General features: G+C 40.1%; 1 protein-coding gene and 1 long non-coding RNA gene across 2 annotated transcripts in view; both read right to left on the bottom strand.

Moving 5' to 3' along the window:
• RNF130 (ring finger protein 130) overlaps positions 1–26,087 on the bottom strand; it is a 112,947-nt gene extending 86,860 nt beyond the window's left edge. Inside the window, exon 1 of the mRNA XM_032626434.1 lies at positions 25,409–26,087. Within this exon, the coding sequence (XP_032482325.1) occupies positions 25,409–25,928 (520 nt within the window). The 5' untranslated portion in view covers positions 25,929–26,087. The remainder of the gene's footprint in view (positions 1–25,408) is intronic.
• On the bottom strand, positions 464–13,103 carry LOC116750949. The gene is made up of 3 exons (XR_004349175.1): positions 12,960–13,103; positions 12,412–12,560; positions 464–753 (listed from the first exon to the last, which is right to left on the bottom strand). It is a non-coding gene; the product is annotated as an uncharacterized LOC116750949 (long non-coding RNA).
• Positions 26,088–26,355: the final 268 nt, after the last annotated feature.

Raw genomic sequence — 26,355 nt, forward strand, 5'->3', positions numbered from 1 at the left:
ATAAGATGATATATTGAAAGGCTGATATCAAATATATGAATATTTAAAGGGCTCTCTGAGTAGATAATAAATAAATAAAATCTCTCTTCCCTACCCCAGAGCAGCCTGAAGTTCTCCACTTTGATTAATTTCACTTAATAATTTCACACCATTTCTTAAAAATGCAAACACTCCATCTGCTAAGTAGTGATGTCCACATTGTTGTGTGGGTGATGTTTCCTTCTGCGCCCTGAGAACTTGCAAGAGCCTTGTGGGGCTAGGGCACTGATGCATGGTTGCTGGATTCCTTAGGCACACAGCACAGGTACCCCAATGTGACTCTTGCTCTCAGAGGCTGCGTGTCTTGTTTCCTCCACCTTAAATGCCAGTCCCACCACTCCTTTGCTGGCCACCTCCTAAGCCTCAGGATTGTGCTAAAATATCTTCTCTGGAACGCCTTCCCAGTCTCCTAAGGCTGAGTTGGGTGCTTTATTCATGTTTCCATGGTACCCTGAGATTCCATTTATTTTAGCATTTATCACACTTTATTAGTAACTGGCTGTTTATTCTAAGTCTCTCCTAAAGCATGAGATCTAGCATCTCCGCCAGTATCTCTGGCATACAGCACACACTTAACTTACCTGATGACGGGAGCAAGAGAAGAATAACAGATGGAGATTAAGCAAGACCTGATATAAAGAAAAAGCTGTGCCAAAGACCTCTCTGTTTCATGTGGTAATGTTCTGACAGGGGTAATGTTCTATCAGTTGTTTCCTACAAAAGAAGTAAAAATAAAAATGAGCCTAACTAGTTACCCTAAATTTAGATGTTTCCATTATTAGTACGTTCTGATTATTTGCTTTTCTGTTTTCACATTAATTATAATCTCTTTAATCTTTAGATTTCTTACTTCTACCTTGCCTTTATTTTCCGTTTGTTAAATTTTAATTTTATGATTCAAAGGAAAAAATACAATTCTTTATTTTTGTTCCCAACTTTTTTTTAAGTTGAAATATAATTGATTTACAATATTGTACTAGTTTCAGGTGTACAGCAAAGTGATTCAGTTTTATATGTGTGTGTGTGTATGTGTATGTATGTGTGTATATGTATACATATATATATATCCTTTTTCAGATTATTTTCCATTATAGGTTATTAAAAGATACTGAATATAGTTCCCTGTGCTATACAGTAGGTCCCTGTTGTTTATTTTATATATAGTAGTGTGTATCTGTTAATCCCAAATTTCTCCCTCCCGCCCTTTCCCCTTTGGTAACCACAAGTTTGTTTTTCACCCAATTTTCTTAATTTTATACATTCAGCTACTGGACTTAAGTATCTAGCTTTCATCCCTTCACACTTCCATGGATAAATTTACTTTCTTACTATTTCTACACTTTCACTGAAATCTAACATCTTATTTCTTTTTATTACTTATCTTTATCAGTTGTTTAGTCTAGTTGAAAATGTTTACTCTTCCTTTTGTTTTAACTTTCTGCTAACTTATTTGTAAGTTTCAATTTTTTCTCTTAACCTTGTATATACTTTTTTAAATCCCCCCTACCCCATACTTCTGTTACTTTTTTTTTCTGTTAGGATCTGTTATCATAATGGCCTGCAAAAGTGATCTGGACCCTAGCCCTTCTTGATTTCTCAGGAACCTTGTATTAATGATCATTCCCTCTTTTTCTTTTTCCTCTCATTTAAACCTGCTTGTCTCTTCCATCTTAAAAATAAAGGAGAAGAAAGAAAGATATCTCAAAAGATTCTTTTTTACTGCCACTGTTCTCAAGAGCTGCCTGTACCTGTGATTCTCATCTCCTCGGTATCCACCCATTCCTCATCACATTTTAATCTCTGCATCCAGCCACTCCACTAAAAGTGCTCTGATTAAAAGGCACCAATAACCTTGGTGTTGCTAAATCCCAGGACATGCCTAATCCTCTTCCAAACTGACCTCGCAGTAACATCTGTCCCAGCTGAGCACTCTTCTCTCTTGGCTTTCAGGGCTCTCATCTTCCTGGTTTTCCTCTTCCTCCTCTTCCTTCACAGCCCTCCTTCCTAGTCTTCTTGACTGACTCCATTCCCTCCACACGAACACTCAAACCACTTGGACGTAGGTCTAAGACTCTCCAGAGCTACAATTCTCTCTACGTTGACGGCAGACTTTTTTTTACTGGAATAATGATGCTTACTAACATTTCATGCCAATCAGCCCTTTTCTGAGAAACTATTTTTCAAATTTTACTTCTATAAATCCATAGTTTCCAATATATACAACTAAATCAGAATGCTAAGAATCAGGAGAGGAATACAGATAATTAAATGCAGGGAAGAGATGGTCTTGCTTTGATGAGCTAACAGACATTCTTGAATGTCTTTACTGGTTCACACAGAAGGAGGCATAGGAGAGCACCTGTAGGCAGGTGTATGGACAGTCACTTTCTAATTTATTTGTATCCTGGCAGCTTTGCCCCACTTCCAGGCAAGGGCATGGGATCACCTTGAGGTTTCAAATGGATTCTATCAGTTGCCAAAAAAACCCACCCCAAACCAAAACTAGAAACAGAAACCTAATTTAATTTGGGCATCACCTCTACACAGTCATATGCTTTAAGTGACACCTACTTGAGAGCAAGCTTTAGGGGGGAGGGAGGTAGACAGACAATCTAAGATGAGGCACACAGAAGTTAAATTACATATGAAGGAGAGGCCTTTTCTCTGTTTTCCACAGGATGTGAATAGGAAACATGTGACTCCAGTTGTTGCTGGCAGTCATTTTGTAATAAAGAGGGGAACAATCTTAGGATAAAGTTAAAGCTATGATGACAAAGGGACACTGAAAGGGACAAGATCCTTGGTAACACTGCTGAGTGCTGAATCTTTGAACCCTGAGAGCTGCCCTACCTTGGAGTTTCCAGTTCTGACACAGGATTAATGTCCTCCTTATCTGTAATCAATCTAGGCAGGAATTTGTTACTTGGAGCACTCACACTTCTCATGTGAATCAAGCGGCAAAGGTCAAGACTGGGGCTTTATCCCTGCTGAGGGGCTCTCTTAATCCACTGGGATCCTTGGCAACTCAAACCCACCAAGAAGATCAAATCATAAGAAGAAAGCTTCTTGGAAAAGTCCTTTGACACAGGGAGGCAGCTGTGATGCCAATTCTTTGCCTCCCTCCCTCGAGGGGAGTAGTAGCTATTCAGGAGTGGAGAGCTTCACTTGAAGACGAACTATTTTTTTTATATATCTTTATTGGAGTATAATTGCTTTACAATGATGTGTTAGTTTCTGCTTTATAACAAAGTGAATCAGTTATACATATTCATATGTTCCCATATCTCTTCCCTCTTGTGTCTCCCTCCCTCCCACCCTCCCTATCCTACCTCTCCAGGCAGTCACAAAGCACCGAGCTGATCTCCCTGTGCTATGCGGCTGCTTCCCACTAGCTATCTACCTTACGTTTGGTAGTGTATGAAGACTAACATTTAAAGCAAGGGTTCTTGACATGGATACATGGGTAGAATCCAGGAGGCCAGGGAAATCGTCTTTACTTTCACTAAACGCTAACTGACATTTAGCATTTTCTTCATCTGTAACTCTGTAACCAATAGCAACTACATTAATTTTTGTTATCTCAAAATACTGGTAATTAAAGTTATTAAACCCACACCAAGAGCTTGTTACTTGATATGTTAATAATCACATCTATTACTATGTCACAAATATTTTAAATACATTGATACTGTGTTTCAGTATACTTGGTTTCCTTTAATCCTATTTACTTTTGTACTGATCACTATCCTGAGAAGAAGTCCACAGTTTTCTTTTTCACTAGACTGCAAAAGGAGTCTCAACTGCCAGGTTTAGTTTGTTTAAGTTATATGATATATTTGTATCTATTTCTATGACTTTACTTTGTTCTTATTATCCCTAAGCTTCTTTATACTACCCCCACCTCCACTTCTGAATGAATAAAGAAAAATTTTCTTTATTACCCTCTTTCCTTCCATCTACATACTCAAGTTCTATTTTTTAGAAGTTACCCTTAAAAAATTAACATGCATATCTGATAAAAAGTTTACATTTAATCAATGCCTCTATCTTCTTCCTAAATAACACAAGGCTCTTAAAAGGGCTGCCATAACAAAGTACTATAAACTTGGTGGTTTAAACAACAGAAACTTATTTTCTCACAGTTCTGAAGGCCAGAAGTCTTAAATCAAGGTTGTTGGCAGGGCCATCTTCCCTCTGAAGGTCCTAGTGGAGAATCCTTGCTTGCCTCTTTTGGCTTCTGGAGCTCCAGGTGACCTTGGCTTGTGGCTGCATCACTCCAACCTCTGCTTCTGTCTTCACATGGCCTTCTCCTCTGTGTCTGTCTCTTCACTTCTGTCTCTTATAAAGACACTCATCATTGGCTTTAGGACACACCTATGCAATCAAGGATGATCTCATCTAAAGATCTTTAATTTAATTACATCTGCAAAGACCTTTTTTCCAAATAACGTTTCCACATTCACAGGTTCCAAGGATTAGGACGTGAATGTACTCTGGGGAGACGACCATTCACCCCCGCTTCAGAATGAGACTCCAACCACCACCTTTCATCGTATGTGTAACTGCCCACTATGCAGTTCCACCTTACTTTAATTATCCCCTCCCTAATATTCAATGTTTCATACAGTCAATGTTTGTTAAACTTTACCTACAGATGCTTGTCAGTCCTTACATTAGTCAGGGTTCTCCAGAGAAACAGACCAGTAAGATATTTGTGTGTGTATAAAGAGATTTATTTTGTAAGGAACTGGCTCATGCGATTACAGAGGCTGACAAGTGCCAAGATCTGTAGGGTAAGTCAGCAAGCTGGAGAATTGATGGTGGAGTTCCAGTCCGAAGGCTGGCAGGCACGAGACCCAGGGCGCGATGATGTTTCAGTTTAACTCCGAAGGCAGGAAAAAGCCAATGTCCAGTTTGAAAGCAGTCAGGCAAGACGAATTCTCTCTTATTTGGAGGATAATCAGCCCTTCTGTTTCATCCAGGCCTTCAAGTGACTGGATGAGGTCCACCCACAACAGGGAGGGCAATCTGCTTTAATCTGCTTTATTCAATCTATCGATTTATATGTTAATGTCATCGAAAAATACCCTCACAGAAACACCCAGAATGATGTTTGACCAAATACCTGGGAACCCTGTGGCCCCGTGAAGGTGACACATAAAATTAACCATCACAGTACTCCTCACATCTCAATTTTCCCTTCTGTGTTTCCTCCTTCTCACTTATTCTACATCTTTTAGAACTTCTTTCAATGAAGATCTGTTAAGGGTAAACTTGCTTTTTCGGGTAAACTTGTCTTTACACATCTGAAAACTTGTTTCACTTTCCCTCATTCTTGAATGATAAATTAGGGTAAAAAGTCTAAATTGTTATTGTTCTGTTAGCACACTAAAGATAATATTCCATTGTCTTCTGCTTCTTATGTTGAGAAGAGGCTGAACAAAACATTTTAATTATGTAGGCTCTCAAATGTTACCCACTTTTTACTTTTGCATCTAATATTTTTAAGAAGTAAAATAAATATGATCTATTAATCACCAATTTTAACCTCTTCGGATATATTCTGAAGAAACAAACTTTTCACTACCTTTTCATATAGAATTTTAAAGGAAAAGGAAACAATATAATATCTTCTGTACACCTAGAGTGCTGGATATATCAATCAACATTGCAAGAAGGGTCATACGTGGCTGAACTGTCAGCAAGTTTAATTGCCAATAGCTATCCATTATCGTTTGTCTTCTATACTTAGTTACTGTAGATCTCAAATGGATTTTGATTATTTTTTACATCCTTAGAACTTATATATATCTGTTGGATGTTCTCCATGACATAATAAAAAGCATCTTAACAGTAATTTTTTTTTTTTTTTGAGGTACGCAGGCCTCTCACTGTTGGGGCCTCTCCCGTTGCGAAGCACAGGCTCCGGACATGCAGGCTCCGGACGCGCAGGCTCAGCAGCCATGGCTCACGGGCCCAGCCGCTCCGCGGCATGTGGGATCTTCCCGGACCGGGGCACGAACCCGTGTCCCCTGCATCAGCAGGTGGACTCTCAACCACTGCGCCACTAGGGAAGCCCTTAACAGTAATTTTAAATGACGGCTAACTCAAATCACTTAACTTGAAAAGTCATGTTCAGAAATAATTTCTATTACAACTGATGTAACAAATACTTCATGCATAAGAGATGCTATATATCAAAATAACTAAAAATCACTGCTAGGTCCTTGTACAATCATGGTATCATAGTACACTTACACAAGTGCTAATTATTTTATCCACATCACTCCCCATTCCACAAAAGCATCATAACACTGAATACAACTATTTCTGAGGCTCTCTTTTCTGCTGGCTCCTATCCATCATGTATTCCTCCCACCACAAGGATGGTTCAACATCCACAAATCAATGTGATACACCACATTAACAAAAAGAAGGATAAAAGTCATATGATCATCGCCATAGATGCAGAAAAAGCATATGATAAAATTCAGCATCCATTTATGATAAAAACTCTCAACAAAGTAAAATGGGTAGAGACGGAATGTACCTCAACATAATGATAAGCCCACAGCTAACATCATACTCAACAGTGAAAACCTAAAAGCTTTTCCTCTAAGATCAGGAAAAAGACAAGGATATCCACTCTTGCCACTTTTATGCAACACAGTACTCGAAGTCCTAGCCAGTGCAATTAGACAAGAAAAAGAAATAAAAGGCATCCAAATCTGAAAGGAAGAAGTAAGACTGTCTCTATTTGTAAATGACATGATATCGTATATAGAAAACTCCAAAGACTCCACCAAAAAACTGTTAGAACTAATAAACAAATTCCATAAAGTTGCAGGATACAAGATCAATATATGTAAATCAGCTGTGTTTCTATATACTGATAACAGACTATCAGAAAGATAAATTAAGAAAACAATCCCATTTACAATCACATCAAAAAGAATGAAATAGGGTCTTCCCCCGTGGTGCAGTGGTTAAGAGTCCACTGGCCAATGCAGGGGACATGGGTTCGAGCCCTGATCCAGGAAGATCCCACATGCCGCGGAGCAACTAAGCCCATGCACCACAACTACTAAGCCTGTGCTCTAGAGCATGCAAGTCACAAATACTGAAGCCCGCATGCCACAACTACTGAAGCCTGTGCGCCTAGAGCCTGTGCTCTGCAACAAGAGAAGCCACGGCAGTGAGAAGCCCTCTCACTGCAGTGAAGAGTAGCCCCTGCTTGCTGCAACTAAAGAAAGCCTGTGTGCAGCAACGAAGACCCAACGCAGTCAATAAAAAATAAATAAATAAATACATCAAATCTAAAAAGAATGAAATACCTAGGAATAAACTTAACCAAGGAGGTGAAAGACCCGTACAATGAAAACTATAAGACACTGACAAAAGAAACTGAAAAAGACACAAATAAATGGAAAAATAATCTGTGCTCATAGACTGGAAGAATTAATATTGTTAAAATGTCCATTCTAAGCAATCTATAGATTCAGTGTAACCCCTACAAAAAGTCCAATGACATTTTTCACAGAAACTGAATAAACAATCCTACAATTTGTATGGAAGCACAAAATACCCCAAATTGCCAAAGCAATCTTGAGAAAGAAGAACAAAGCTAGAGGCATCATGCTTCCACATTTCAAACTATATTACAGGACTACAGTAATCAAAATAGTATGATATTGGCATAAAAACAGACACATAGATCAATGGAACAGAATAGAGTCTCCAGAAACAAACCCACACATATATGGTCAATCAATTTCCTACAAAGGAGCCAAGAACATGCAATAGGGAAAGGACAGTCTCTTCAATAAACAGTGATGGGAAAACTGGACAGCCACGTGCAAAAGAATGAAACTGGACCACTATCTTACACCATACACAAAAACAAGGGTCCTTGTTTCATGCAAATTTCTATTGACACAGTTCCCCACTATTTCTTACATTTCACAGGTGCTAGCTAAGTGTGTGATATTGCTGCTATCCCTTGAATTAATGATGTTAGTTAAAAGAGATGACTTTCTCATGAAAAAAAAAAAATTATGGGCTAGGAACAATGTCACTCACACTAACAGGAGAAGTATTTGTCCAGAGGCTAACTGACCACTGACTGAAGGAAGGACTTTAAGTGAAACTGCTGAGGAAGGAGGTAAGAGAACATGAAAAAAAAAATCATGAAATCAGTCCCTATGGAGGACAATTAGAAAAAAAATAACACGGTGAGAGACTATTCATATAAGAAAACAAATGAGAACAGGAAGTTTAAAGTTTTCATAATCTGAGATGTTTGTAAACCAATAAATGTAAGTAATGAGAAAAATATTTAAAGTTTATCCTAAATATACAAAATAACCAATGAGATTTGTTGAAGCGGGTCTCAAGATTGGCCGATAATAATAGAAAAGAATACTTTACCTAAGAACCTACTATTCGGAGGAAAAAAGGAAAAGCAGTTATTTTACATCAAGACAATGTACATCCTTCAAGAAAATTTAAGTGAAAAGAAGAATTCAGAATATGTCTGAGAGATAGAAATGAGACTTTGACGGGGGCAATATACCAAGGTCAACTGGCCAAATGGAGTAAATACAAAAGTTCTTTACAGATCACAAAATTGGCAGACAAGATAGAGTACTGATAGGGATTCCAGTCATCTACAAAACTGCAGAAATCTCATTTAGCTAAAAGCAGGATGTCTAACAAGTTCCTGATCTGCTTTACTGTCCATTTTGTCTCCCAAAGGATAATTGCTAGGGATAACCAGAGGAAAATGCTACCCAGAACATAACATATACCCAGATTGTGAAGTGACTAGTAACTTGGAAGAAAGCAACCTATCATTTTACAGTGTGCAAAACCCAGGGCAAAAAAGCTGGGTAATTACAAATCATCTTGATGAGAAAGGAAATGAAGAAGCCAGCAAGAATGCACAAGATAAATTCAACTTTAAGGAAGACTCGTACAAAGTAAAGGCCAATGCAGGATGACAATATAGACTTATAAAAATTCTCCCCAAAACTAAAAAGCCCAGAAAGAGTTGAAAGTTGCCAATAATGACAGGAACAAGCAAAGGGGCTTCTCTCAATCCCTTCCCAAAAGATTTAAGTTTTTTCTGAGCAAGAAGAATAGGAAAGAAATAGGTCCACCACTCAGGGCCAACAAAACAATGGATGAAAACATTTCTCAAAAACCTTTTTGCTTGTTTCCCTGTAAAGGAGAACAACCTGGGAACTAAGACGACCAGAGCAGGGCTAAAGCACCCTGGAAATGGGTTGAGTTCATAAGAAAGCAAATATATTCTTAGGATAGGTCTCCCAGTTCAGTAAAACTGCTGTTCATAGCTTGTGCATTCATGCTGGTTTCTTTAAGTAATCTCTCATCCCATTAAAATAATTTATAATTACCCAGCTTTCTTTGCCCTGGTGTTTGCAAACTTAAAAATGTTATAGTTGCTTTCTTCCAAATTTCTAGTCACTTTGCTTTACATCATCAAATGCAAAGACTACTTCCCAGTCCTCAGCATGCCATCCTCCTCAGCAGTGTCAGAGGTAGCAAACCACTTAACTTTTGAGACTATATATATTTCTTTGGTCTCTTTCTTCTCCTTCTCAGTCTTCTTGGCTATCCAGTTGTCCCAGCACCCTCTGTTGAAAAGACTGTTCTTTTCCTCACTCAATTGTGTTGGCACCTTTGTCAAAAATCAATTGATCATAAATTAAGGGTTTATTTCCGGTTCTCAGTTCTATGCCATTGATCTATATGTCTATGCCAGTCCACAGTGACTTGTAAGTTTTGAAATCAGGAAATGTAGCCCCCTAATTTTGTTTTTCTTTTGCAAGATTGTTTTGAAAATTCTGCATTCACATACATTTTGCTGGCCAATTTCTGCAAAAAGCCAGCTGGTATTTTCTTAGGGTTATTGAATCTGTAGGTCAGTTTGGGGGAGTACTGTCACTATAACAGTATTAAGTCTTTAGATCCATGAACATGGGATGTCTTTCCATTTACTTAGGTGTTCTGGAATTTCTTGTGACAGTATTTTGTAGTTTTCAGGGCCAATGACATTTTAAATGATATTAAAAATACATTTTCTAATTGTTTGTTCTGGCCTACAGAAGTACAATTGACTGTGTGTGTGTTTGTATTGATCTTGTATCTAGTGACCTTTCTAAATTTACTCAACTTTAAAAAAAATCACTCTGTAATAATAAATGAGAAACAAAGGTTTAATGACATTTAATTATGGATTAACACAGGCTGCCTTTCTCAATCCATGTCAGATGGTTGTGTATCTCATATGGTATCTGAGGTATCCTGAATGAAGAGTGATTCCACAAATGTAAAGCGGATGTCAGTGACTCCCTCACACATGTGTTTTTTCAGTTTATTGCAAAATAGCATATATACTCAGTTACATGGATTTATACATGATACCATCTACTTTTAACTAAATGTCCCTCATTAAATGGACAATGCCTTAAAAACATCCCTACAAAATAAAGCAAAAATAAATTGGCAGAGCTGACATTTCTACTCCTGTACAACCTCTTTTTAGTTACCATAAAAGGTTTTAAAAAACCCAACTAATCAGATTTGTAAAAGAAAGCCCCCAAATTAGAAATGATCATGAAACACTATTAGAAATACACTTATTACAGCTGTTATTAGCTATTAACCTAAGTGTTAGGCTTTAAGGTACTATGTCAAAGAAGACCAACAGTGTGGTTTAACATTTCTAAGTATAATACATATATTGGGGATAAATGTACACGCACAACCAAAAAAGTCTGTGCCCCAGTACTACAGGGAATGGGTTAGAGAGGGCACCAGTAGACACAGGGAAGCCAGTTAGGAGGCCACAGTCTAGGTAAGAGATTAGAGAAGGTTGCAGTGGATGTGGAGAGAAATAGATACATTTTAGAGATATTCAGGAATTTGGATCAACAGGACTTGGTAATTAATTAGATATGAGGGGGTGGGGGTCTAAAGATGATGTCCTAGTTTCTGGCATAACACACTGGGTAGAAGGTGGTGTTGACTGAAACAGCAAACGTTGGAGGAGAAACAGATTTTTGGAGGAAAGATGATGAACTGTTGTGGACATACCAGGCTTGAAAGAAAATTGAGAGGGAGAGAATAATTCCACTCCCTAAGCATACCTCCAATAAAATGTTATATATTTTATGTAACAAGACATGTACACAATGTTTATGACAGCATTACTTGTAAGAGTCAAAAAACAGGCAACCCACATGTCCTTCAACAGCAGAATAGGTAAAATGTGATATATTCATGCACTGGATCACTGACAAAACTATTGCTATATGCAATGACATGAATTTATTTCACCAGTATGATGTGAGCAAAAGAAACTAATCACAAGATGAAAAAGAATACATACCATGATTCTATGTATATAAGTTAAAAAGCAGGCATAATCTCTAGTGTTCAAAGTCAGGACAGTATTTACTTTTGGGGAGGGAGCAAGGGAGAAGTAGTGATTGAAAGGGGACTCCCAGGGAGCTCTGTGGAGCTCATAATGCTCTATTTCTTGACAAGGTTCAGAGTGACGTCAATGTGGTTGCTGTAGTAATTCATCAAGCTGTGGACTTATGATGGTGTATTTTTCTGTGTATGTTATAGCAGACAAATACTGTATGACTCCATTTATATGAGGTTTCTAGAGTAGTCAAATTCATAGAGACAGAAAGTAGAAAGGTGGCTGCCAGGGGCTGGGGGGAGAAGGAAAGGCATAGCTTAATGGGTATAGGGTTTCAGTTTTGCAAGATGAAAAGACTTCTGGAGATTGGTTCCACAACAACGTGAATCTAGTCAACACTACTCAACTGTACATCTAAAATGGTTAAGATGGTAAACTTCATGTTACATGTATTTTACCATAATTAAAAATTAAACGAACAAACGAACCGACCAACCCTTCAATAATTTTCTACTCCTCTTGGGATAAAGCCCAAAATCTTAACACAGCCTAGAAAGTACTGACCCACCTTTTCACCTCTGCTGTATACCACTCTTCCCCTTACTCTCAACTCCTTTCAGTTCCTCAAGCACACCAAGGGTTTCTTTGTACCTTTTGGTCTTCATATATGTTCCTGGCCTGAAATGGTCTTCCTTTCTGTGCCCCTCTTAGTTTAATATCTGCTCCTGCTTTAGCCTCAGCTTAAACATTGTTTCTTCAGAGAAGCCTGCCCTGAGCATCCTAGATTGGATTAGTTCTCTCATTTATGCTCTCTCAGCATCCTGATACCTTCCCCAAGAATTATTATTAAATTATTACTTGTGTTATTATCTGTTTAATGTTTGTTTTCACCACTAGACAATACACAGGGGCTGACTCACCTTGCTTCTTCCACTAGACAGCCACCAGACAGCATGAAGGAACTTCTTGTCCTGCCTGCCATACATGTGTTTAATAATTATTTGCTGAATGAGTATTTGAAGAGCTGTCCCACATGAGTTTAGGATTTCTGATCCAGATGAATTATAGTCTGGTGACAACATGCAAATGAGAAACTGCATCATTGACAATGATCTTTGAGCAATCACAGAAGAGAGACATTAGAAAACTAACCTGTGTAAATAGCACTCCAATATTTATAAACTGATAAAGATGGACTGTGTAGACTATGGGCTAGTTAGGGTACTATTAATCCCTAGAAAAATTTCAGAAATAATTATTCAAGGAATAATTTGTAGACACTTAGAAGAGGAAGCTATAATCATGGGGTGCTTGCACAGGTTTACAATGTGTGGGAGACAGAATAATGCCCTCCTCCCAATCCTCCCAATGTCTCCATCCTAATCCCTGGGACCTGTGAATATGTTGGGTAACATGACAAGAGGGAATTAAGGTTGGTAATCAGTTGACTTTAAAATAAAGAGATTACCTTGGACTATGTGGGTGGGCCCAATGTAATCACAGGGTCTTAAATGTGGAAGAGAGGTAGGAGATCAGAGTCACAGAAAGCTCTGAAGATGCCTCACTGCTGATTTTGAAGATAGAGGAAGGGGCCATGAGCCAATGAATACAGGCAGTCTCTAGAAGCTGGAAAAAACAAGGAAATGGATTCTCCCTCAGACCATCCAGAAGGAATGCAGTCTTGCCCAACACCTTGATTTTAGCCCAGTGAAACCCATTCAGGACTTCTCACTTCCAGAACTGTAGGATAATAAATTTGTGTTCTTTTAATCTACCTGGTTTGAGGTAATTGATTACAGTGGCAATAGGAAAATAACATACTATTAAGCCATAAAAACGCACTTCTTCTCCTTCCTAGCAAATCAGAAACAAAGTAAATACAATATATTTGTTTTTTTCCATCAAAGAACTTGATTATGTCTTTTATGATATCATAAGACAAAGAAATATGTACTAAATGCAAAGTCAATAAAGTAAATTAGAAAATGGTTAAATGCCCTCCCCACTCCCCCAGAAGTGCTGATTAATGGAATAATGTCAATCATTTTAGAAGGTTTTTAGAAACACACTACAAGGGTCTGTTCATTCACACTCTTCGATACTTTTATCAATAACTTAGAGCAGCGTTCTTAACTTTGGGTCCGTGGACCACTTGAGGCCTCAACAGGCATCTGAACCTCTTAAACTTTATTGAAAACTCTGTGTACATATACACAAATAAGTATTTTTCATCAGAAAGGTCCACAGTTTTCATTAAAGTCTTAATAAGAATCCATAATCCCAGAAGGTTAAGAACCACTGACCTACATGAAGACACAGGAAGTATGCTCATCACCTTCATGGGTGACACAAAGCTGCTAGAAAGAGTAAAGACTGGATGAAAAATCAGGATTCAAAAAGTATCCTGAAAGGCTGAATGAACAGGCTGAACCCTGTAAAGGTAAAATCACTTGGCTTAGGGCAGCCTCTATGAAAAAGACCTAGAAGGTCTAATCAGCAGTAATCTCAGTATGAGTCAGTGATTAGGGCTACCAAAAGAACCTACATGACTCTAGGCAGGTGTTCAGAATGATGGAAAAAAAGCATTCTACTCTTTTCTGCATTGGTGAAACCAAGTTGCAATACTGTTCAATTATGCTTTTCTCTTTGGGCCGCCATAACAAATGACTACAAACCTGGTGGCTTAAAACAACATAAATTTATTGTCTCACAGTTCAGGCCAGAAGTCGAAATGAAGGTGCTGGCAGGGCTGGCTCCTTCTGGAGGCTTCAAGGGAGAAATAGTCCCATGTCTCTCTCCGAAGCCTCTGGTGGCTGCCAGCAATCCTTGGCACTCCCTGGCGATGGCAGCGTAACTCCTATCTCTGTCTACCTCTATCTTCCCATTGTCTCTCTGTATCCTCTCTTCTCCTTATAAGTATACCAGTCACTGGATTTAGGCTCCACCCTAAACTAGTATGATCTTATCTTGATCCTTAACTACTTACATCTGCAAAGATCCTATTTCCAAATAAGATCACATTCTGAGCTTCCAGGTGGACATGAAGTTTTGTAGGACACTATTCAACTCACTGCATCCTTTAAGTGGAATATTGCTTTCTATGGTTTACAATACCATATTCTTAAGAATGGTCAATAGAAATAGGAATATGAAGTCTAAGGGTTAGAGGACTTGAGTCAGACAAGGAAATTAACTACTGTCTACAAATTTTTGAACTGCCTTTTTTTCCTCCAAAAGAAAAAAAGACTTTCTAACATTCTGTTTTCCAGAGATGAATGTGGTAGATTTCTGTCACTCATTTGTTCAAGCTTGAGTTGTAAAACCATTGGATAGTAATGCTGAGGCCTCAGATGGGTGGTTAGACTTGATGATCACTGATGACTGTTAAGTTCTTAGATTCTAAAATTCCTTCCCCATGTCTCCATCTCCATGGCCCTTTTAACTGGCCATTATACAGTATCAAAGAACCAAAAAGCTCTACTAATACAGCAAACACTGTGTGGGAGAGTAGGAGGTAGAGGTGAGTGGGACGCCAGCAAGAAGGTACACATTGTAAAGAAAACTTAGAAGCCCTAGGAACGAAAGAATAACAGAATACAGGTAGCTTCAGCATGGTGAGCAAGGGTGAGATGAATGGCCTGAGGGAAGGAAAGGCTGGAGCCAGACCAAGCAGCAAGTGCCTTGTATACCACAGTAAGGAGTTCAGATTTCCATTCTAAGGACAATAAGAAACCACTGAAGGGTAGTTTAAGCAAGGAGTGACATGACTGGGTGAAGCTTCAAGATCACTGTGGCTACCAGGGAGAAAAGACTGATGGAAGAGAAAAAGCAGAAAGACCAAAAAAGGGTAAGAGATGGTAGCTGCCTGTACTAAGATGGCAGGAGTGAAAATGGCAAGCAACAGATAGATATGATACACCCTGAAGGTAAACTGTGGAGGATGGATCAGATGTGGAATGTGAGGAAAAGAAGCCAGGATGAAATCTGTTTAAATAACAAGAGCAGACAGCGATGTCATTTACTGAGATGGAGAAGACTGGGGAACAGTGGTAGCAGACTGGAAGGCAAAAAATAGATATATATTAAAAGCTCCATTTGAAGCTTATCAATCTGGAGATGTCTCTGAGAAATTTAAGTTAAAGATACCAAGTAGGCAGTTGAATATATGAATCCAGAGCTCAGAGGAGAAGATTAGGCTAAAAGTAAAGATACAGGAAGCTGTCGCAGGAGGCATGTGGAGAGAAGAAAAAATTGTTGTCACAAAGAGTTCTCTTATTTCTTTACAAGAAAATATTTTTGGATTACTGGATATTGTTAAGTGCCCATTTATTTTTGCTTAAGTTTTATGATCTCAAACCTCAGTCAGTTGGGTTCTAAGATTTTTCTCCAGCAACATTCAGCTGCTTGGGCGACAGAAAGCATGGAGAAGATGAATGGAGAAGATGAATGGAGAGGAGCTCAGATGTTGGGAAAACAGGGAGCTTCTTCAAAGAAAAAAAAATAGGGGGCAGAATTCATTTGCAGTGCACACAGGGGAAAGAGTGGGAATCATACTGTGTACATGGATTAAAAAAGACAAATTCACCCAATGGCATACAGCAAAGTGCACCAGCCCCATTCACCCCATCACCCCCAGTCGCCAGAGGCAACCACTTTTAACTAGCTCTTTTTTAGTTCTTCCGGTGGTCACCTTCCACTAGTTCTAAAAAGGCTTACAGCCATTATTTCCTTGTTTCTCAACTTTAGACACTGTCTGTGGATTTACGATGTCACAAATTAGGATTTTGCTCACTTAACACTTCTCCATCTTCCCCCTCTTCTGATTTTATTATTTCATTATTTTCCACTGCAGTTAAACCTTTCTAGTTTCTGCAATTACAGACTATCTCTTGAATCCTCACCTGTGAGATGAGATGAAGATACTGGCCCTCACCTGTCCCTAATATCTCCTTTCTCTCTTCTATTTCTCCAGCTTTGTCATCTATTTATAATTGTATACTCTTAAGGTTGATAACATTTCCTTTCTGGTCTGCAATTATACAGGTTTCTCTGCTACACAAAAGTCGAGCATTCCTGTGAAACCTTTTGTAAGCCAAAATGGCAAAAAGAGAAGAAGCAATTACTGCAGGACACATCTTGCTAACGGACCCACAAAATAAATCAAGATAGAGCACAGATGCTCACAGACACGGTTCACAGCTACAGCAGCTCAATGTTAAGATGCTGAGTGTCGTTCCGGGGCAGGAGCCTGGCGGGGCCGCTCTCACTGCTCTGGGTGCAGCTGCCTCTACACTGGCTTGTCAGGCTACAAAACAAATGCTGAATGCTATTTTTGCTTCTTGCCTTTTTTCCATTAAAAGCGAAAATCCTCTTCAGACTTCTGAAGAGGAAATCAAAAATAGGTACTAGGGCTTCCCTGGTGGCGCAGGGGTTGAGAGTCCGCCTGCCGATGCAGGGGACACGGGTTCGTGCCCTGGTCCGGGAAGATCCCACATGCCGCAGAGCGGCTAGGCCCGTGAGCCATGGCCGCTGAGCCTGCGCGTCCGGAGCCTGTGCTCCGCAACGGGAGAGGCCACAACAGTGAGAGGCCCGCATACCACAAAAAAAAAAAAAAAAAAAAAAAAAAAAAAGGTACTAATGTAGGTCTTTCATAAAAGCAAAGTGTAAAGCGAACTTTCAAAAAGTGGAGATTACCCATAGTTAAGTCTTCATGCTTTAACTACAGATTGATCTTAAACAGTGAAAGCCAACAAAACCAATAAAAGCATTAATATCATCATGATAAAAATATCATACAAAAGCCAAGTCCTGTCCCTTTCTAGGATTCACTAACTGCTCAAAACGACGACACATTTTAGCTTGATTCCTGTTAAGACAAGAATACTTGGTCTTAGAGTTCCTCTTTTCTTATTGGTGAAAAACATGAGAGTTCCTCTTTTCTTACTGGTGAAAAACATGCCCTCTTCAGTTATTTCTAGTATCTTCCAGTTTTCTACTCATTCTAACCACTGCTTGTAATTCATTCAATTCTTCTTGAAGCTAGGGAATAAACTTAAAATAAATACCAACCTTAGACACATACTTGTTCACTTTAGGGAGTATGACTTTCCCCCTATGGAGAAGGTTTTATATTAAAAATAATTTCAAAAAATGAGAGAGAAAAGAAAATGAGAAATGTCACCCACAATCCAATCAACATAACACTACCATTTTAATTTTTGCATATTACTTTGAGTCCCTGTCCACTGTAAGCATATTTAACACAGTCACAGTTCAATCACTATGTATTTACTTTTGTAGGATATAGCCAGCTTTCACAATGATCCCCTTTAATGGCTGTGTAACATTCCACTAAATAGATATATCATAATTTATTAAACCCACTTGGGAAGCGATACAAGATGTGGTTAAAGTATAAGCTCTGCAGTCAGACAGACCTACATCAAGTCCAAACTCTACTGAATCACCACAGGATTTAGCTGGTGGATTACCTCACTCGCTTTAATTCGTCCAACACTAATTACCAGTGCCACCCTCCTATGTTCCAGGCTCAACACTAAGCACTGAGTATGCCAAGAGTGGACACTGAGACAGGATCTCTGCCTTCAGAAACAAACAAGATAGATATATAATTTCCAACCATGTTAAGTGCTATAAAGAAAAATAACCACTCAGTGCAAGACTGAAGTGCCTTAAATTCCCACCCACAGAATGAGGATATAGTACCACCGAGAGCTGTTACAAGTATTAAATGATAATCCATGTACAGTATTTGGCACCATTCTTGGTACACAGTAGGTACCCAATATATATTAACTATATCACTGCCTGGGATAAAAAGAGAACACCAAAGCAGGAAATACCATCCTCTCAGTATACTCCTTCCTCTGTTAATATAAATCCTATACTTTTTCAGGTTTGAGTTTACTGCTAGAAGTTTGATGTGGGTCTTTTTTAGATCCATTTCTCTCCTTATTATGTTCAAGTTTTCTTTTACCTCCCTGAACAAACTGAGTATATTTGTTATAGCTGTTTTAACATCCTTATCTGCAATTCCATCATTTGCCCCATTTCTGGGACTGTTTCTACTGCCTGTTTCCTGTCTGGTTATGGGTCATGTTTTTCTATTTCTTAGCTTGTCTGCTAATTTTTGATTGGATGCTAGTTTTGGATTTCATGTTTTGGGGAGCTGGATTTTACTGTATTCCTTTAAATATTATTGGGGTTTGTTCAGGATTAGTTACTTCGAATAAATCTGATCCTTTTAAGGTCTGCTTCTAAGCTTTGGTAGGTGGGTCCAGAACAGGCTTTCTCCAGGGCTAATTTGGCCTCACTCCATGCCTTGTGCATCAGGTCTTTCTACTCTGATTAGTGAGAATATGAACTATTCCCAGCCTTGTGCGAACTCCAACAATTCTTCCACCTGCTAAGTTTTAACAGTTCTCCATAAAACGTGCAGATCAGTACTCAACCAAAGGCTTGAGGGTACCCCTTGCAGCTTTCCAGAGCTTGCTCTCTGTGCAGCTCCCTCCTCTCCTATACTTGACCTCCTCACACATTCAAGCTGCCTTTGCCTCCCTGAGCTCTGAACTCTGTCTCATCAACTCGGGGAGACCACCAGATTCTTTCTGGGTACCCCCCTCCCTGTGCTGCAGCTTGGAAACTCTCCAGGAGGTAAACTGAGGCGGTCACAGAGCTCTGTTGTTTATTTCCTTTCTCTCAGGGATCACTGTCTTGTGCTGTTTTTTGACCTATTTCTAAAACAACTTTGTCAGGTTTTCCAGTCACTTGAGGTGGCAAGATAAACCTGGTGTCTGTTACTCCATTGTGGCTGGAAGCAGAACTAATCAAGTTTGACTTCAACTTCCACATTTTCAATGGAACTTCTCTAGACTACAAGTCCAAATAATTTTTCATTTCTCTGATCTCTGTACCATTTACGATCTAGCATAATAACAGAGGCCCTACAGTATATTCTGTCCATCAACACCCCACCATCCCCCATCCCACCATACAGCTTCCAGCAATGCCTGCTATCAGTTTCACTACCAGACCAAGCACCACAGGATTAAATGCAATCACATATTACAGTGGCTTGCTAGTACCAGGCACAGTCCTAGGTGTTTGGCTGAAACAAAGAAGACACTGTCCCTAATTTCCAAGAGCTCACAGTTTTGGACAACTGAGTAATCAAATTCTCACCCATAAATCCATAACATAGTTTTAATGGGAAAAACTAAGGTATAAATGAACCTTTAGAACAGGGATTTTGGGTTGTCAAAAGTTTTCTTAAAGGGCCAAAGAATAAGTAGTTTAGGCTTGGAAGCCATACAGGCTCCTGTAATAACTGCTCAACTCTGCCAGTGTACCTTGAAAGTAACCACAGACATGTGAGTGAATGGGCATGGCTGTGTTCCAATAAGCTCTGTTTACAATAACAGGTGGCTGGCCCCCTGGCTGGAGTTTGCAGACAGCTTGCACCACCTTCTACAATGGCATGTCCTGTTTGTGCCATCCAGACAAGACTGATCTCAACAAGAAAACCAAGTTCTCTCAGGCAGAATTACATACTATGTCTTTTGCACACACCACAGAACCTGTATAACACAAGCACAGAGTAGGTGCTTATCAAGGACTTTTTAATTTACTTCATTTGACATTTGAAGGGTTCCCTTTATTTCACTCAAAATTGCTTCCAGCAGTAAAGAAATCTACACTTACTATGATTTACGGAAAAAAATGAATGCCTAGTGCATAAAATACTCTAAGATGATAAAACAAACAAATGTTGATGATCCTGACAAGTTAATTTCATTTTGTAAATAAGTCAAGGTTGCTATACTTAAAAGAACCAGCTGTGAGGACTATCCATGCATCCTAGTGATGTGGACATGGTCCAAAACACTACCAGACTTCTTTGAGAATTATCTAAAGAAAGAGTTCACAAGCACATTAAAAAACTGCATCAAAAATAATTTTCAATTGTCAAAATTAAAATCTATCCAGAAAAGACAAAGATTTGGTATATTGCATGTATTTTTCAAATTGTTCAATCAAAAAGATAATCTCACAAAACAAGTTCTAAATGTTTAAATTTGTTTTCATTGTTGTACAGTATGTATGTATATATATATGCACACATACACACCCATGTGACTGGTGTGAAAAAAACAGTAACCTTAATAGTTTTATTCCGGCAGGTTTGTTTAACAAGATTTGTCTTATTACTTTACAGTCACACTTTGTTCAAGATGGAGGGAATCTTGGAAGCCATCTAATCGAACGTTCCTTCAATGAAGGATTTCCCTTTTGTAATATTCAAAACAATGCTCTGTAGTTTGTTCATCTCTTAAAACTCATAGTCAGAATTGAACATGAACTAAAGGTGTGCTTGGCCTATAACGAAGTGCGACCAGTGCTCCCCAGGATCCAGATGCTCAAACGCATGCAAGATTAGAATGAGCTCGTCAGTGAGCAGGCTTTGTCCTGTGACATGCAGCTCTAAGCCTTATCTCCTCTCAACTCCCTTCCCTGCAGCTATTTTTTTTTTTACCCAAATCAAGACTACATATTCATTCCTGTTAACTTTTTTCTTAGTTTCAGCCCACCATTCCATATACTGAGATCCTAAGGATCCTGTAGTCCAATATTTCAGTTAAATATGTCATGTCTTTATCAAAATCACTGGCACAACAATCAAAGAACTTCACAATGTGAAGAATAACAGGAGGAAAAATTGAAGGCAACAAGTATAGACAACACTTTGCCATAAAGAGAAACAGAGAAATGGGATGGCAGCAGGATGGATATTTGGTGGGGAGGTCAAATGTTTAAATATATATATTCAAATATTTATATGCTAATGAATCATTCAAAAGCAAAGGAAAAATACAGTATGTGAAAACATTTTCTAAATTGTTAAATTCTAAATTATTAAATTTCAACACAAATATAATTTATCATATATTGCTTGGTCATCTAATTTATATCAAAATCTGGTTTTTAGAGCCTCCAGCTCCTGAATTCTCCTTCCTTTCAGGATCTCTGCTTCTAGGATCACACTTACTTTTTCTCTGAATATTTTGAAATCTCTAACTATATCCAGTAGCCCCTGCCTTTGCCATTATGAAACTGAACATCACATGGCCCTTTTCATCCAAGATCTTGTTTCCACATTAATCGCCTTTACTCTCAGAATTTTAAAAACCAAATTCAGGCTTAATGGATTCTTCCAACAGAATCACATAAAACATAAGAATCTAAGATTTTTTAAAAAAATGTTATTGTAATCCTACAGTCAGCAAGATGGCCAAAAAAAGTTTATTATTTGGTAAAATTGCTCTCCAAGGCTGTAACATCCAATCCTGAACATTTCTAGGCTAAGTGGCCATTACCAAATTCTTCCCACCAGCACATCTGCATACAAAATGACATCATCAACAACAGGGCCTTCTCCTCTCCCAACCCCCACGCTAGGGTCAAACAAAAAGTTAGTGTGCACACACATAAAGCACATTTACAATGTCCACTGCACAGTAAATGCTAGCTAGTTTACATTTGTTTCTAGATCTAAGCTCACCCTTTGAGTAAGTAGTAAGAAAGCAACCATGAACAACCACGATCTGTACATAAATATAAGGTGTGTTCTTTCAAAAGTCCATTTCTAAAAATGAATTCTTTATCAGTTAAAATATGAAATTTGCTGTCACCAAACAAATGAATCTCCATTTACATCTATTTAATGATAAAGAATATATTTTCAAAGTACAACACTTGTTTATGAAATATTTTATAAAGTTTAAAGTTTCCAAAATGTACTTTTAAAATACTAAAGCATCTAAGGAAAAAATAGCCAATCTGCCCTTTAAAGATATAGGACAAATAAATCTTGCTCAGTAATTCATACATGCCTAATCAATAGAAACAATGCAAAATAACAAGAAAGGTTTTTATTTTCACAAACCAAGTCATAGATTTAAAATGAGTCATCATGTTAAGCTCTAGGAAAACTGTAAAGTTATTTTGTCTTTATGTTTATTTCTACCAAACATTTGTCCTCAAAATGAATTTTCATTAATTTCCCATCTATTGACCACAGCTGTTTTTTTTGCCAGGAATTCTGTCTCATAACTGTTTTTTGTAATTTGAACATCACTTTGTTCAGTGTCAACACACAGTAAATCTTCAATAAACATGTTAAGAATCAAATTATAAGAGCTTAAGAGTCAGAAGGAATGCATAATTTTTTCTAAAAATACAAAAATTTGAGACTCACTACATCAAGAATATCATAATGTGAAATACCCAAATATTACTCAAATTTTAAACCGTTTTCTTTCTTTTTTTATTTGAGGTATAATTGACATAAGCCATTTTCTTAAACAGGAAAAGTTTTAAGAGATTTCTACCACAATTCTTGTTTTTAAAATACATTGCTGGGACTTCCCTGGCCGTCCAGTGGTTGGGACTCTGCAAATCCCTGGTCAGGGAACTAAAGATCCTGCGAGTGCATGGTGCAGCCAAAAAACCAAGAAACAAAAATAAAATCCTAAATTCCTAAATTCCTGCTGCAAAAGCACAAAAATGTCTTAGATTTCATGTTAATCCATCGGTTTAGAAACAATTTACAGGTAAACTGACATAAAAACCGCCACTAGACTGTGAGATTCAGGAAGAGGAGAGAGATTTGTTTTGTTCACTGCTGTGGCCCCTCCCTCTGCCCCAGTGCCTTGGATGGTGGCTGGTACCAGTAGGTTTTCAATTAGTATTTGCTGGATTGAAAGAACCTATGTTTGCAGACCTCTTAGTACAAAGCCAGACCCAAACCTGCAGGATCCCACCAACACCATGAGAAAACATGGAGCAATCTCATGCTGTGCAGATACAAATTGAGCCTCTAGAGAACAGAGGACAGGAAGAGAAGACAGACACTCAGGGAAACTGACTGCAGACTGAGTTTCCACACACTGCTCCAATGTATTCACATTGATGCCGTGTTTAAACTCCACCAATTTAGAGATTCATTTAGGTTAACAAATCTCCTCTTGTAAGAATGCAGGAATCATTTAAACTTCTCAATAACCTTATGGTGTAAACATTTCACCATTCCACTTTGCAGATGAAACTGAGGCTAAAAGGCCGAATTACTTTCTTAGAGTCACAAAGTACTTTCCCAGTGTCACACAGTTTATGTACAGCACAACTCAGAACCTTTAATCCTTTAATGCTACCACCTCGTTGACAGGGGAATAGGACTAACCTTTACCCACACAACAGTGCCCAATACCTTTCTATCCAAACACCTAAAACAAGTTTTCTTAAAGATGGAGCTTTTGTTTGGGGTGACAGGCAAGCAACAAGTAGTTTCAGAACATGGATCACTTATGAGGTAAGTATCTAAAATGAGGATCATGTATTTGGGGTGCCTGGGGCAATCAAGCCCCAAAGCAAACCACAGATTTCAAAATACTGCACAGGGCCAGCTCTTGCTCTAGAACAGTTTGCCTCTCTCTCTTCCTCTTCCTCCCCTTCCACGTGACCGTCACAGATCTCAGCACCAGAAAATAGACTACCATTGTCAGTGCCATAGTTTGGCAACATTATGTGTCCCAACCACAGTGAATGGCACAGAACAAGCAAGCAAATATTTACTGAATGAACCAAAGGCCAAAGTTGTTTCTGTGGGCAAGGTGGGACCCTAACTGCCTTTTTTAACAAAGTGGAGATGAGAAGTGTACCCTAACACTTGATTACTGGTGTAAAAATGAACTTTTAAAAGGCAGGTGTAAACTGGGGACAGGCTACAGTCAAAGCCTTACCTGATTCTTCTTCCTCAGCTAGATTGCCTCAAAGAAGAAAACAGCTTAGCACGTTAGCATTCAAATACAGATCTCAGAAGGCGCATGATGTTTTAATATTATAGAGTATAACACCAAACACCATTACCTTATTTAGGTTGCCTAGTTTAGGTCATGTTAACATGAACAGCAGCTTAAAAAAAAGTCCCCTCTCAGCATTCTCAGGGTGAGAGTGGGTGGAGGTTGAGAAGAATAGTAGGCATTTTCCCAAAAAGTTTGCTGTGGGCCAAAAAACAAAATCATACTCCACAGTGTGGGAAAAGTTTCCTTTAAAACATGGCCAGAAATTTATACAAATATATGCTTTATACCAAATAATTAAACAGAGCCTATGATAATAGGAAGACGTAAGGTTAAGCCAAACGCTTCAGAGACAACTCTCGAAAATTTTACCTATTTCCCCTTTGGTAGACTCCCGTGACCTGAAGACTTGGCTACAGGTTCCAATGGGTATTGGATTCTTCATAACGTGTGATTTTCAGGCGTCAAATTACAGTAAAGCTGGTGGGGCAGAATCACAGCCAAAAGCAACAGGGAAGATGCCCATTTTTCTCCTCCACCCTCCTCTCACCTGCCACTTAAGAAAAACGGCACGCTTCTACATTAGAAAAGGGCGTCATCCTTTGAGATTCAATGCAGCGCTAAGTCTGTGATTTCGGGACCGAACCTGCGGATTCCAAAATACAGGTTAAGACCTCATCCATCATGAACTAGTTTTGCGCTCTTCCACCACCTCCTTTGTCTGAGCTGTCCCTGCAAACTCGCAGTTCAATGCCTTCCTGTAAACAAGCTAACTAAACCAAAAGGAACGTTCTAAGTCTTTCTCAAAAGAAGAACCCAACAACGCGTCTGAAGCCTCATCCCAGCAGTGAGCAGGCGGGGGTGCACAAGACGGGAACCTCGACCCTGGGGCCGCCCGAGCTGCGCGACAATCCGGGCCGGGGTGGGGGCGCCGCGCCCGCGGCCCCCGCGCCCAGGCTGCGGCTCCCGCGGGGCCAGGGACCGGGGACCATCGCCCGCCGCTTCGCCACGGCTTTTCTCTCCGCTGCCAGGCACTCACCTCCGTGGATGGGCAGCGGCGCCAGCACCTGACCGCGGACCTCGGCCTTGGGCGAGTCGAGCCCATAGCGCCCGCGGTCGATGCGGAATGTGAGCGGGGCGCCGCGGCCGGGCTCCTGCACCGTCACGTTGATGAGCGCCGTGTAGTACTCCTGGCTCGCGTTGTCTGCCCGCGCCGGCCACAGGCTGCAGGTCAGCAGCGCGAGCGCGGCGAGCCGGGCCGGGCCCGCCCGCGCCGCACCGCTCATCGTCCCTCCGGCTGCCGCCGCCGCTGCTCTCGGACCGGGCTCCCGGGCCGGCGCCGAGAGGCAGCGCGGGCGCGGCCGCCGCGGCTGTGGGAGCGCACGCGCGCGGCCGGTGCAGGGCCGGGCACGAGCACGGCCCTCCTCGGTGCCGCGGCCCTGCTGCTCGCCGCCCTCACGTCCGCGGCTCGCCCGCGGGGACGCGCCCATGGGCCCCTTCGGCGAGGACGACGGGTCAGCCCGCGCGCGATAGTCTCCTCCGGGTCCCTCCAGGGCCATGGGGGCGGGCCCTCTCCATTCCCCGGGGCCGGTCCCGCCGAGTGGGGGCGCCTCGCAAGGACACGACAGGGGTGGGAGATGCGCCCGAAGAAGGGTCTCTGGAGCACAAAGTCCCGGTCGCCGAGCTGCTGCCTCAGGCGCGCGCTCGCCACCGCCCCGCCCACTGTCAGCCGGGTGGCTCGGCGCAGGCTTGGGGCTCAGCCCCGCCTCCACGCGCATGCGTGCGAGGGCCTGTCCGCTCCCGCCCGCCTGCACGAGGGCCCTAGGAGGCCCCGGCGCTTTCTTAACCTGCGTCCGGCCGTGTTTATACGTCAGGCGTGATGCGCCTAGGATCTGGAGCCTGGGGGCTTTCCAAGGGCCTCTGGAAGAGTTTGAGATGAGGTTACAAAAGAAAAAGAGCTAAAACTTTAAAATTAATTTAAAGATT

The sequence above is a fragment of the Phocoena sinus genome, chromosome 3 (assembly GCF_008692025.1).
Source record: "Phocoena sinus isolate mPhoSin1 chromosome 3, mPhoSin1.pri, whole genome shotgun sequence".
Classification (NCBI taxonomy): Eukaryota; Metazoa; Chordata; class Mammalia; order Artiodactyla; family Phocoenidae; genus Phocoena; species Phocoena sinus.